The 13446-nt window shown below is 42.5% G+C and overlaps 2 protein-coding genes across 3 annotated transcripts in view; both read left to right on the forward strand.

Annotated features, from left to right (window-relative positions):
• The first annotated feature begins 545 nt into the window (after positions 1-545).
• prr18 (proline rich 18) lies at positions 546-2902 on the forward strand. Its single transcript, XM_072676840.1, has one exon. It carries the CDS (start codon positions 661-663, stop codon positions 1498-1500), a length of 840 nt encoding a protein of 279 aa, XP_072532941.1. The 5' UTR covers positions 546-660; the 3' UTR covers positions 1501-2902.
• Positions 2903-3648: 746 nt separating this feature from the next.
• LOC140554031 (uncharacterized) overlaps positions 3649-13446 on the forward strand; it is a 29138-nt gene continuing 19340 nt past the window's right edge. The window contains exons 1-2 of one of the 2 annotated variants that reach the window (XM_072676841.1): positions 3649-3805; positions 11618-11759. In XM_072676841.1, the coding sequence (XP_072532942.1) occupies positions 11724-11759 (36 nt within the window). In that variant the 5' untranslated portion in view covers positions 3649-3805; positions 11618-11723. The remainder of the gene's footprint in view (positions 3806-11617; positions 11760-13446) is intronic. The other variant, XM_072676842.1, reaches the window with a different exon arrangement.

Genomic DNA, 13446 nt, shown 5'->3' on the forward strand with positions numbered 1-13446 from the left:
CCAGTCAGTTGGGTGTACAGTAAGCGTTTGATTCTGAGCGCGAGCCATATTGATTTTTACTCAGTTCAACGTGGCTGGGCAACTTCACAGCTGTCACTGTGAACGAAAAGCAGTAAAAGATGAGGGCGCCGAATCAATACCATTGTGGGGCCAGACTGTCTATAACCTTTCCTGTGCTACCTCAAGGTCAGTGCTGTAGAAAAAGCTGGCTTAATGACGGGCAGGATAGAGTTTAAATCCTGTTAATGTATGAAAACAGCGAGGCTGAACTGACTAACGTCACTCCTGAGTTCGAGGGAAAGCCTACACCTGATTTTTTCCACCTGGTAGCGAAATAAAAACGCCTGCTAGGCTAAAAATACAGACTTAAACAGAACGATGATGGAATCTCAGCCCCCGCCTTCCCGCCCTTTTTATTTGAGACGTCACTCTGGGAGCACGCTTTTTCTCTCTGATTCGCTGAAAGCCGCCACACGCCCCGCCCCCCGCCTCGCGGTGAATAAAAGGGGGGCTCAGCACCGCCCCCCGGTAAAGCGGCTCAGACTACAGAGAAACGAGGAGCCTCGCTGTGGGAGCGGATGCCGGATGACATGAGTGGACGTTTTTGCAGGTGATTTTACGAGCGTAGTTTCTCTGTTAAGTCTCACCGTGGCTTATAAGATGCCTTTCCCGCCTATAAACCTCCACTCGCGGATATCCTCGCCGGGGAAGGAGCTCTTCAGGAAGAAGAAGCCCAGCGCTGGCGTCGTGCCTCCTCAGTCGTTGCTCGGCCACAAACCGAAGGCGGAGAAGGAGAAGGAGGAGGCGGAGAGGGAGAAGCTGTCCACGTCGTGGCCGTCGTCTAATCTGAAGCAGCTGGGACGAAAACCGCACCATCAGCATCAGCAGCAGCCGCCGTTTCAGCAACAGGCGGCTAAAGTGAGCACCGACAGCGCTGCTCCGCACCTCGACACGGACGGTAAGGGCTCCTGGGTGACTTTGGCGAAGCCGCTGGGCAGCTCGTGTGAGAGTGTGCCCAGGTCGAGCTCCGGGGAGTCCGCGGCGCCCCGCGGCAGCAGACACTCCTCGCGGGCCTCCCTGGGCAGGGAGGAGGCCGTGGAGCAGGAGGTGCGCTTCTCCCTCAGCCTCACGCCCGAGGCCGTGCTCGTCATCCAGAAGCGCAACCTGGAGAAGCAGATGCTCGCCAAGCAGCAGAAATGCTGCGGCTCCGCGGATTTCAGACACCGCCGCGTCTTCCCCTCCAAGAGGGCGCAGGGGGGCTCCAAGAGCTCGGCGCCGGCGGTCAGGCCGGACGGCCCTAGCGACATCAGCGCCATCGTGAAGATCTCGCTGCTCAATGACCAGCACAAATACGACGACGTCGAGTACGAGGAGGAGGACGGGGACGTGGACGAGACCGTAATGAGGAAGTGTAAAGAGTGGTTGAAAGGCGTGGAGAGCGCCGCTGCTTTCAGCAAAGTGGACAAGCTCTCGGCGCTGCCGCACCTGAAGGGCTGCTGATCGTGCATATCCCTGGTGATGAACGGGAACACGGACTCGGACCGGCCCTCAGCTCCGGTGTAGCCCGGCACTGCGCCGGTTCTCCTCTCAGTGACACTGAGTCTCCTCGTCGCTCTCTCACCGGCGCAGCGACGCCGGACTGTTGTTTAGTGTCTGTTTATATTTTGCACTGCTCGCCTGTTTCCACTCAGGTCCGGTTCAGAACGCGGCTCGAACCGGCTCGGCCGCGCAGAGCTGATTGGACGGCGAGAAGAAGTGGTGCCCAATCAGCGTGCGCTTATTTGTGCCGGAAAAACTAAGGCTGTCACAGCCTCGTACGGACGGGGTTAGTTTTACATGGGGAGGATGGCAGGATGGTGTAGTTGGTACTGGTGTGAGGGCTCTTCGGTAGGTTTAGCAAATGGCTACCTAGTATAGCACAGCCTCACTTTGAATATCAGAAGAACTGCCTGCCGAGCACGAACAGAGATCACAAACACTGAGAAATGTAAAACCCTATAGAAAAGGATGTGGTGGACATCACATCTCGCATCATCTAGAACCCAGAGTTCCCCACTTGTAAAAAGCGCTTCATCGGCTGTTTGAATGTGATGTACAAGTGGTACAAATCTAGAACGTATCTAGAACGCAACATTAGTACTATACAAATCCAGCAGGGCAAAATCTGCCCCTTCTGCATCGATAAAGATAATGGTGCCTTTCACCTTCAATACAACAACCTGTAACATAACCCAGGATTATTTCTGCTGTGTGATTTGGCATGCTACTCAATACTCCACCACATCCTGTGCAAAAGGAGGTTTTACAGGAGGTCATCAAATACAGAGGCTCTTAAATAGGCATTTAGTTGTCATGTTAAAGTGTGCGAAGTAAAAAATCAGTGACAAGGCTTTTGGAAATGTGGAAAACAGAATTCTGGCAGCGGTGGTGAGAGTCTTCTACGAAATGAAGATGCTAAACTGTAACATGGACATTTTTGTGTGATGGTTTGGTGTGAGATATCGAAGAGCCACTCCCATCTCTGAAAGTAAACATCCACCGTCCCAGGCAACAAAATCCTGGGGTGGATCTTTGCTTTCTGGCCACCTCTGCATCTCTGCCGTTATACAGAGATGTCTCATTCTCTGCAAATCAGTCATTACCCTCACAGACGTTCTGTGGTAAAATAACGTTTCCCCACCTCCCTGTGTGACACTTAACCCCTCCGAACAGGGCTTTTCAAGACAGAGGAAAGAGGGAAATACAAAAACTTGCAAGTTTTGTGGGAAACCTGCACGGAAACGTGTTTAAAGAAACCAGCCTTGTACAGTATTTATTTCAAACGTTAAGCTGTATTTGTTTTGTGGTAAACATCTTGTCATTTTTAAAGGTTTTTAAGAAATAAAAGGTAAAATTGGCTTAAGCTTTTGTTTACCGTTGTCTTTTTTTGTTGTTGTTTGAACACTGTTTCCACGGAAACATGTAAAGCACAGTGGAAGTGACTCTGTGGGGGGAAACGCGTTTGTCTGCTCTTTGTTCCCCTGTGATTCTTCACTGTCTGAGCACTTCATTCAGGATTAACGAGGTTGGACAGTGCAGAGTTTATGTGAATTGCTTCACGTCATATTTGGATCTCAGTTGGTCTAGCGCTGCATTTGCTTGTTCTGGAAAAGATGTTTACGCCGCTGATCTCGCTTTTCTCCAAATCAAAGGCGTTCCTTCACATCAGACCAACACTTAATAAATAATGAAGCTCTTTTGGCAGCTTGGTGATCGTTGGCGTTTGCTTCAGATGCAGTGATTAGAGTGAAGTGTGTGTGTGTGTATGTATGTATATATGTATGTGTAATATATCTATATCTATATATATATATGTGTGTGTGTGTGTGTTTATGTATGCATGTTATGTGTGTGTGTGTGTGTGTGTGTTTATGTATGCATGTTATGTGTGTGTGTGTGTGTGTGTGTGTATATATATGTGTGTGTGTGTATATATATATATATATATAAATATACATGCATGCAAGCAGTGATGTTATTGGGAATAACCCTGTCACATTTTACAAAATGTGAAGAGAATCAACACCAACAGAAGGCCGTAACGGCTCGATCTGCTGTCTCTATGGCAACGACCTCCTTGGCAACAACACACTTGGTGTGCAAGGCTGTGTGAGCAGCAGTCATGTTGGTACGCTGATTAAACCTACGCTTCCCCAGTCCATCAGAGAGACTGGAAATGAAGTTAGTAAGATTATACTGGAGTAGTTCAGAGAGAGCAGCTCAACATACCTTTCAAACCTGGACACTGATCAGATTTTAATTAATGGTAAGTCACTGGATTTGTTTGAAGGACCTGTTGGTTTAATTTGCGCCTTTGTGAGAGCTTTGAGTTTAGTTCCACAGTTCATAGATCAAAGGTGTTAAAGGGGATTAAACACATTTTTCACAATTTCTGCTAAATTTATTGGTTGAGATGGAAACTGTTTGAGTGTCATTCTGATGGATTTGATGTGTGAAATGCTCTGATTTAGAAAGAGTCAGCATTGGTTACAGTGGTGGTGATGGGAGCAAAGCTTTCCCACAGAAAGTTTTTAGATAAAGTGATTGAGTGTTACCTGATGCCTGTGGCATTGCTTTGTGATATTTAACTTTAATGGTTTTGTCCCAAAGCTTATTAATCTATTCACTGACCCTCGAGAATCTTCAGTGCTTCGAGCTAGAGAACACCAATTGCACCATGATTTCTATAATTGTCTCTTTAAATACTCTGTCTGGTTTGAACCTTTTTGAGTATAAAAAGGTAGCTATTTAGCTGAATTATGAGTTATGCAGAATTGTTTGAAAAATACATGCAATTCCTGGAATTCTCTCAATTCCTGTTTAATCACAGTTTACTGATGTGCAACAACATGGTGACTTAAGCTCCAAGACGTTCTTCACACCAGCTTTCTTCCCTGCTTCAGTCATGTACCTTCTGACCATGTTAAAAAGGTTTTGTTCCAATCACACTTAAAAAAAACTGACATTTCTAGCCTTCACAAGCTTAACTGACGACTAACTTTACAAAGAGATGAAATATCATGTTAATTTTTTTTACAATACATTAAAAAAATACAAATTAATGTTAGAATATTGCCTTTACCTTCATACAGTAGCCTGAACAGTACAAGACAGGAAGTTTTGGTTTGGTTTTGGTCAGTAATTCTCAGTGATTGGCATCAATAGAAAAGGGATGCGTCCCTTTTACATTGTAAAAAGCTTTGTAATGTCAGTGATTTTGAGCTTGTCATGATCATGCCAGGTTCCATGTCTGTCAGCCAAGAACAGAAAGCTGAAGATGCAGTGGATACTGAAATAAACAGCCTGCTCTGAAGAATCTCAATGTCTTCTAAGGAACACAGATAGTAGAGTCAGAATTTGGCATCAACCACATAAATACATGAACCCAACGTGCCTCGTGTCAACACTCCAGACTGGAGGACGTGATGTAATGGTGTGGGGAATGTTGTCTTGGCACACTTTGGGACAGTTAATACCAATAAGTAATTGCTTGAATGTCACAGCCTATTTGAGTATTGTTGCTGACCATGACCACAATTTATCCACTTTCTATCAGCTACTGCCAGCATGATAATGCACCATGCAAAAATCATCTCAAACTGCTATTTCCAGTTCAGTGTTCCTGGACAGTCACCAGATCTGAATCCGATAAAACAGAGACAGAACGCGCTCATGAAAAATCAACAGGGTTTACGTGACATAATCATGTCAACATGGATCAAAATCACAAAGAAATGTTTACAACTTCTTGTTGAACTGGAAGAACTAAAAAACTGAAGCTGTTTTAGGAGTAAAGGGAGGCCCTAACTAGTATAAGTCGAGTCTTAAAGATAAAGACCTCAGACATTTAGTTTGGTTTACTCTTGATTGAAGTAAGTGGGATCACCATGGGGAGATCCAAAGAGCTCTCTGAGACCTTGGTTGTTGGTTGTAAATGCAGAGGAGTCTGGGTGGTGATTTAAAAAGATCTCAGAAATCAGACAGACAATATTTTACACAAAACAACTGCCAACATGCCATCTTAAACAGCTGTCCTAGCAAGTTCACCTCAAGAGCAGAGCGCAAGACACATAAATCTCAAAGTCTAAACTTAAGCCTAACCTTTCATCATGGGCCCTACAAAGTTCAGCATCTACCATCAGAAAGACACTGCACATGTTTTCATTCATTATATCTTCAGAATTAAAGGGTACTAAAACGAGCTAATCCTGCATTTGTTGGAGTAAATCCTGCATTGCTGTAAGGATCTGATTGCATTCAGTAACAAGAGCTATGGTGAGGTCAGGATGTTGAATGATCACTACCCCACCTCATACCCAACTCCACAACTCACCCCAAAAGTACTGGTTGGAGCACCACCATCATTCCAGAGTACACAGTGTCCCACTGCACCACAGCTCAATGCTGGGGGGCTTTGTACCCCTCTAACCCTCTATCTAGCCTGGCATTAGGGATGGTACCAATAAGATCATGTTTATCTGTTCCATAGAGTCCTATTCTATTGGCAGTACATCTCTACAGGACTAGACAAGCTGTGTGTGTGCATTTGCACATCTGTGTCTACAATGGGTGCAACTTAAAGTATCTGAATGCATGTATTAGAAGGGGTGTCCACAAGCATTTGGACACTGTAAATAGCATTATGTCATTATTTACACTTATTCTGTATAACTTTGCAATTTCTATTTGCACTAACATGATGCTGCTGCATACACCTGTCTGTACTACACATCTGTTATAATTTTCATCAGTCTGAACCTACCCCTAAAATTCTGCTTTACAAGTGATAGATTAAGATGATGCTTTGGGTCTACTACTCAAACAGCCAACAGCTTTGCCTCAGAGAACTCATTAAATGCAGTAGTAGATTAGCTGGCTTGAGATCGATAAGCACCATAGCAATGTGAACAAACTGGGGTGAAGAAAAATGCTGTCTTGGCGTGGGGTCACAGCCATGTCAGCATTTACCCACCTCAGTTCCTGGAACACCATGCACACTTGTGTGGAACAGTTGCATAACTGTTTTTCTGTGTGGACCCTCATTTGGTGTATTGTTCCTGTCCGTGTCCGTACAACTGTTCCACACATTTTTCCTCGTTGGTGGAACTGAACATTTTGTTTTCACTGGATAGCTATTCACTGGGGTTCTCTGTGGGGGGGTAGCAGTTGTGGAGGTTAAGAAGCTGCTCATTTGGCCTACATAATCAGTGGGCTTTCTTAAAACCCAATACCTTTGTGTTCAGCTCTGTCCGTGGAGAAAACCAAGAATAAAGAAAGTACAAACAAATGAGTGTTGCAGTGGTCACCTAGGACACAGCCAGCAACACTGTCTCCTCTTCTACCCCTATACAACTGAACCCCATACCCCTTTCCCCGCCTTCTTTCAGTTCAGCTCCATCCTTTCACACTTTTGCCACCCTTTCCTGCATTTTTGTTGTATGTAGCTTCTTCAAACTCGTTTCCCAACACGTTTTATGTTATTTGTGTTGTTCTTCTGAAATACTATAGGACTGGGCAAGATGGGTCTTACTGAAAGCTCCCATTAATGCTCATAGTCAGGTGGCCTAGTGGGTGTAGTGTGGGGGGTCTAGTCTTTGACCTTGTCCTCTTGTGTTCTTCTCAGGGTTTCGCAGTAGAAGAGCTGATTCATGGTGTACATGGTCCGGCAGATAGACGATGATCTCGTCCCACTCATGGCCATTGCTCAAGGACCTTGTCTTTGTTGTTTACAGACAAGATGACCGCATGCCCCTTTACCCTTTTCCCTATGCATCGCTCTGACAACTGAACTGATAAATGCCACCTCCTTCAAATGTCCTTTGTAAGCGTCCACAAAGCCCAAACTTCCTAAAAAAGGCTGGCCCTGTAAAATGTGGGGATGCAGGCATTCAGAGGCTGCCAGCCGGCCGTCTGGCCTTTTCCGGGAAGGGAACAGACCAGAGACTGATGAACTCTGTATTTTCTTAATGGAAATATATACTGCAGCCTCCAGCTTTTTGTTACTGGCTCGTTTTGATGAGGTTAGACCAAAAAAAAAATCAGCTGTTTGTGTTATTTACATATCTACTTAAATTACCAGTATGATTGAAATACAGCTATGGTCAAAAGTTACATCTTTAATAGAAAGAAAACAAGAATTTTGTGCACAAGAACTGCCAGAAGCTCACAGATGGCTATTTATATGGACATTTACAAATAGACATTTGTAACCGACATTGGCATATATTTTAGTTTCTAAGTAGCAGTTTAACAGTGACACTTTCAGTAAAGAGCCACACACTTCCACCGCTGTTTTGCATTTTTAACAACTGAATAAAATCTTGTTAAGCTACCCCTTCAGTGACATATCTTCCGGAAGGCATAGAGCAATGTTTGTACCACACAAAACTGGTCACACCCATTAGTGTTACTTCCTAATTGTGTTAGCGGTTAATTTGCGTCACGCCTTCAGTTCTGCTTGTGAAGTGCCAAATCAGTAGGAGAGCTCACTTGTCTGTATCTACAGAGATACTACTCTTTAGAAGTGAAAGAAATCTGACTGTACAATTTTCTATCTAGTGTTTAAACAACTGACAGCCAAAAAATAAGAGCATTACTGTAATCCTGCAGAGTTGGATCATCTCTGAATCCCAAGATCAGTGTTCCTCAAATCCAGCCCTGGGGGGCCAGGGTCCAACACTGTTTGGGGATTTCTCCACTTGGACACACCTGGATCAAATTGACTGCTAATTACCAGTTGTAGTCAGTGTGTTCAAGCAGGAAAATCACCAAACTGTGTTGGACACTGGCCCTTCAGGCCTGGATTTGAAGACCCTTCCCTAGATGGTCCTAACAGTTCTGCACTGGGTTTATTATAACTTTCTAGGGATCCAAAACTCAAACTTTGGACAGCCCCTAAGTAGAGGACATATAGAACAAGAGATCTGATCAAACGTCCTATCCTTCTACCCCTTACCCACAGAACTGTTCTAGGAGCAAATTCATACCAAGAATTCATGACTACAGTCACTTAGGCAGCGATTTCACCTTAGAAACCTTACAAAGAAGACTAAACACTTTTTGAACAACATTAAAACTGTGTTTTGTGGTCCATTGCCCCTGCAGTGTGTTAAATGGAAAACCATTACTGGAACTGGCAAGTGTGAGGTATTCAGAATTCTGTGCTTGTAAAGGATGCTTGCTAAAGGAACCTTGGAAAGCAGCCTGAACTACGGATAAAAGTTACCATGAGCCCTACTGAATGCTCCTCTCTAAGAGTTATGAAACTAAACTGTAAAAGAGACAAATACAGTGTTTTCATAAGAAGACATGTTTGACTGTGACTGCAATAGCTGTTCTCTGGTGCCCAACATTGCAGCACAAAGACCACACTGTCTCAATTGTTATTTTATATAAAGAAAAGGGTGAACAATACACCAGTTCTTGCATCACTGCAATAGCTGCATGCTTTATCACTTTTAGAAAAAAGAGAAAAAACTGTCACCATGGTAATCATCGTTATGACGCTTAGTTAAGAAACACAACTGCAGTGAATAAACTGAAAAGGTCTTCTAATATTTTAAGGGTGTTAAATGTCTTCTATACTATCTGTATTCTAAACTGCACTTTACTCGCTGGAAATTCATAGAATAAAGCATGGGTGGTAAATCTTTTGAGGCAATCACTGCAATCAAACAATTCCTGTAACTGTCAATGAGACGTCTGCACCTCTCAGCAGGTATTTTAGCCCACTCCTTATGAGCAAACTGTTCCAGTTGTCTCAGGTTTGAAGGGTGCCTTTTCCAGGCGGCATGTTTCAGCTCCTTCCAAAGATGCTCAATAGAATTTAGGTCAGGGCTCATAGAAGGCCACTTCAGAATAGTCCAATGTTTTCCTCTTGTGTTTTAGCTGTATTTTGAGTCATTATCCTGTTGCAAGACCCATGACCTGCGTCTGAGACCAAGCTTTCTGACACTGGGCAGCACATTTCTCTCTAGAATCCCCTGATAGTCTTGAATCCCTTGATTTCATTGTACCCTGCACAGATTCAAGACACCCTGTCCCAGATGCAGCAAAGCAGCCCCCGAACATAACTGAGCCTCCTCCATGTTTCACAGTAGGGACAGTGTTCTTTTCTTGATATGCTTCATTTTTTCATCTGTGAACATAGAGCTATATGCCTTGGCAAAAAGTTCCATTTTTGTCTCATCTGTTAATAGGACATTCTCCCTGAAGCTTTGGGGCTTATCAACATGTAGTTTGGCAAATTTCAGTCTGGCTTTTCTTTGTTTTCAACAATGGTGTCCTCCTTGGTCGTCTCCCGTGAAGTTCACGTTGACTCAAACAACGACGGATGGTGCGATCTCACACTGATGTTCCTTGAGCTTGAAGTTCACCTTTAATCTCTTTAGAAGTTTTTTTTTTTGGCTCTTTTGTTACCATTCGTATTATCCGTCCCATGGATCTTACATTTCTGAATAATATGTGCAACTGTAGTCACAGGAACATCAAGCTGCTTGGAGATGGTCTTATAACCTTTACACATGCTTTAACATTAACATGCTTGTCTATAGTTTTCTTTCTAATCTCCTAAGACAACTCTTTCCTTTCCTTCCTCTGGTCTATGTTAAGTGTGGTACACACCATGTCATCAAACAGCACAGTGACTACCTGTAGCCCTGTACCATCATTTTTGCCCAGGCCTGTTTAATGAGTTTACTTTTTAAAATAATTCTGTTGAAGCATGGTTCAAAATTTTCATTTTTTCTTTTTTATAGATTTTTTTATTTATTATTACTTTTGTCAGATTCAAGTTATTTCTGTGACCATTATGGGTTTTTCTTTCATTAACCGATGGGTACCAACAATTTTGTCCGTGTGTGTTAAGGAGTTACAATGTAGTTCTGCAGATTAGAGGTATTGTAGTTCTGCAGATTAGAGGTCTTAGTTTTTTAGTCTTAGTCTTAGGTCTAAGTCTACTCACGTTGTTATTACGCTTACTTGATTATGGATTTGGGATACTTCTATCCTGTTCTATCATGTTATCTTACATTGAAATATATACTAAGTGCTGTAATTCAGAATATCCTGTTTGGGATTTTGGGGAATTTGGGGTCCAAATATTATTATTATTATTAGTAGTAGTTGTATTCATTGCTGGCTTTTAATTTTGTGTTGGGTAAAAATTATATACAAAGGGTTGTAACTATAAATACACACACCAAGATTGTACATTCAGCCATTTTTAACTTAGCTCTCAATGACCCAAGGTAATCAGTTCCAACAATTGTATGGAAGTACATGTTCTTGGGAGGTGTAACCACATTACACATTAAATTGGTTTGGATGGTCAGGAACAACCCAACAACCACTAAGACACAGGTCTGCCATGAACTTGAAGCTGACTGGAACAACAGTATCTGCAGTCAAGTGAGTTTTACATTACCATTGGCCTTTTGGAATGGTCCTGACCTCAACCCTAATGAAATTATTTGTGCTTGAAAGTCAGGTCCATGCCAGAAAACAACCAACAAATTAAATATTTTTGACCCTATGTTGATATCAGAAATGCCTGTAAATTGAAATGTGCCCCAGATTTTCTCAAACTGTGGTGTGGCTTATGAACCTGTTATGAACCACGCTGTTGCTGTGCTGGCTGACCCAAAAGGCAGCTCCTCAAGTGGTGCCACATGGACAGAGCGGTATGCAACAGCACCCAGAGGAGTGTTCCACACTGTCATGTCTACATGTCAGTCTCACATTGACATCCTGGTGAAAAACAGCTTTGCGGAATTGGTTTCTGGGAAGCTGAACAGAAATTGATGTGTAGAAAAGGACAGATGTGGTGTGGGCTGCCACGTCAGAACACTTTCTATCTGAAGCTTTTCCTTCAAAGGTTGTGCGAGGGGAAATGGGCCCTTCCTGACGTCTGCGAGAACACAATGTCTGGGCAATTTGAGTGTGATTACTGGCCTGTTCGGGACAAATCAAAGCGATTACTAGCTAATGGATTATGGTGGGAGGAAGGAAGACAGATGCATCTTGTTACTTAACAGGCTTATATGTGTCTCCCCCACCCCTACCCCTATACCCGTAAAAGACAGCCCGTGTGGCCAGCTCAGACACCCGGTGACGCAGACGAAGAAGCTGCAGGCTAGGACAAGGAGGCTGTTCTGTACACTAACCCTGCCGCGGATTCTAGTGACATGGCAGAAGCCAAACAGAAAGCTCTTCTTGCTCAGGTACCAGAAATCTGCATCATCATCAGTCATTCCCCAGTCCAAAGTAACCAAACTCTAAAATCAGTCTATAAAAACATTTAATTTTATCATTAGTGGGAAAATCAGTCACATATTAGGGTGTAATCAATGGATTATATGATAATTAAAAAGGTATTTGCAGTATCATACAAATATGCCACAGTACAGAGGACTGTTGTGTTATGTTTACAAATTCACACAGTATTTAATCTCTTTCCTGCTGCTTCATGCCAGGGGGGTGTAATTCTATCTGGTGGGGCTGCAGGTTTTCATTTAAAGTAAGCTGGAGCACACTGGAATCTACTTGTTTAGTCACTTCAACACTTGATCATGTGTGGCACTGCTTTGTTTAAATTAAAATCTGCAACCACACATTGCCCCTTTTTGAATAAGGGGTTTTATTACGTGTACAGATAGAATACCAAGGTCTGTATTTCTTTATAGATTATTTAATAACAAATATTCTAACAATATACTGAATCGTGTAGAAGAACCCTTAACATTTTTGGTAAGTTTTGGTAAGTAGGTTGGTGTGAAATGCTCCATACAGTGTCTGACAGGTTTACAGTGATGGTGATGGGGGTTTTTATGCCTTTGAAAGCTCCATCCCAGAACGTTATTGCTTGAAACTGTATAAATATAATGCCTTTGCTTCAGGTCAGTTTTGAGAAAGTTTAGGTTTAAAACATTTTGAAAATACAATCAGGGTGGAGATGCATGTGCGTTCACTGGTCTTTTTGCAAGGCAAATTTGCCATTTTTGCATCGCCACCCTTGGTTCATTTCAGCACTATTGTAAAGAGTCGGTAAGTTCCACTACAATTAACTATTTCACCCCACACTGAAATACCTTGCTTATGTCTAACCAATGGAATTATGTACAAATATTTCATAATATAAGCATTCAAGTGGTAATTTGAATGTCATAGTTTTATGTACAGGTTTGGTCTTCACTTAGAAACAGTGCTGAAGTGAGGTGTAAAAGGAGGTTTAATTAGGAACATACTTTATTGATTATCATGACACATAAAACAACACATCATACATATACATAATATAGAGAGGTTATGAAAGTCATTTTTGTGTCTGTATAATTATGTATCAATCAAAAACTAGACCAACCAAACAATGGGCAAAAATCTATTATTAAATAAAGGATGAAATAAAAGTCCAATACAAAAAAAGCTAATTATATCAGCTAGGCCAATTCTTTTGAACGATAAATTGGCGCAGAAGTAATTGGATAATATTGTCATCTTATTGTTATTTTATATAATCATCCAATAATAGCATAATAATGGAATTACACACTTTTAAAGAGTAATGACATTTTTTATAATTAAGAATATTCAGACATTGGAATTGGAACATAAAATATTTAAATATCCTACATAAATAAATAAACATAAATTAAATAAAACCTCTGTAAAACACGGTAAAACACAGCGACATCCAACACGACGTATGCGAGGTCAGGCGCGGCGTGCACGATGGTCCGGAACCGGAACCTTCCGCGAATCTCCTGCGTTAAAATACAAGCTACAAATGTCCGTGTATCGTTTAAATAAACGCTGTGAAAGACTAGGACAGGCTTTTATCCCACGCTGTTATTGTTAACATTTGTCGATAAATCCACGGTTCATATACGTGACAAGCTCTGAGGAGGCGAT

The sequence above is a fragment of the Salminus brasiliensis genome, chromosome 4 (genome assembly GCF_030463535.1).
Source record: "Salminus brasiliensis chromosome 4, fSalBra1.hap2, whole genome shotgun sequence".
Classification (NCBI taxonomy): domain Eukaryota; kingdom Metazoa; phylum Chordata; class Actinopteri; order Characiformes; family Bryconidae; genus Salminus; species Salminus brasiliensis.

What these genes read in the sequence shown, in the direction of transcription:
- prr18 (XM_072676840.1), top strand. Translation starts at nt 661, where the DNA reads ATGCCTTTCCCGCCTATAAACCTCCACTCGCGGATATCCTCGCCGGGG.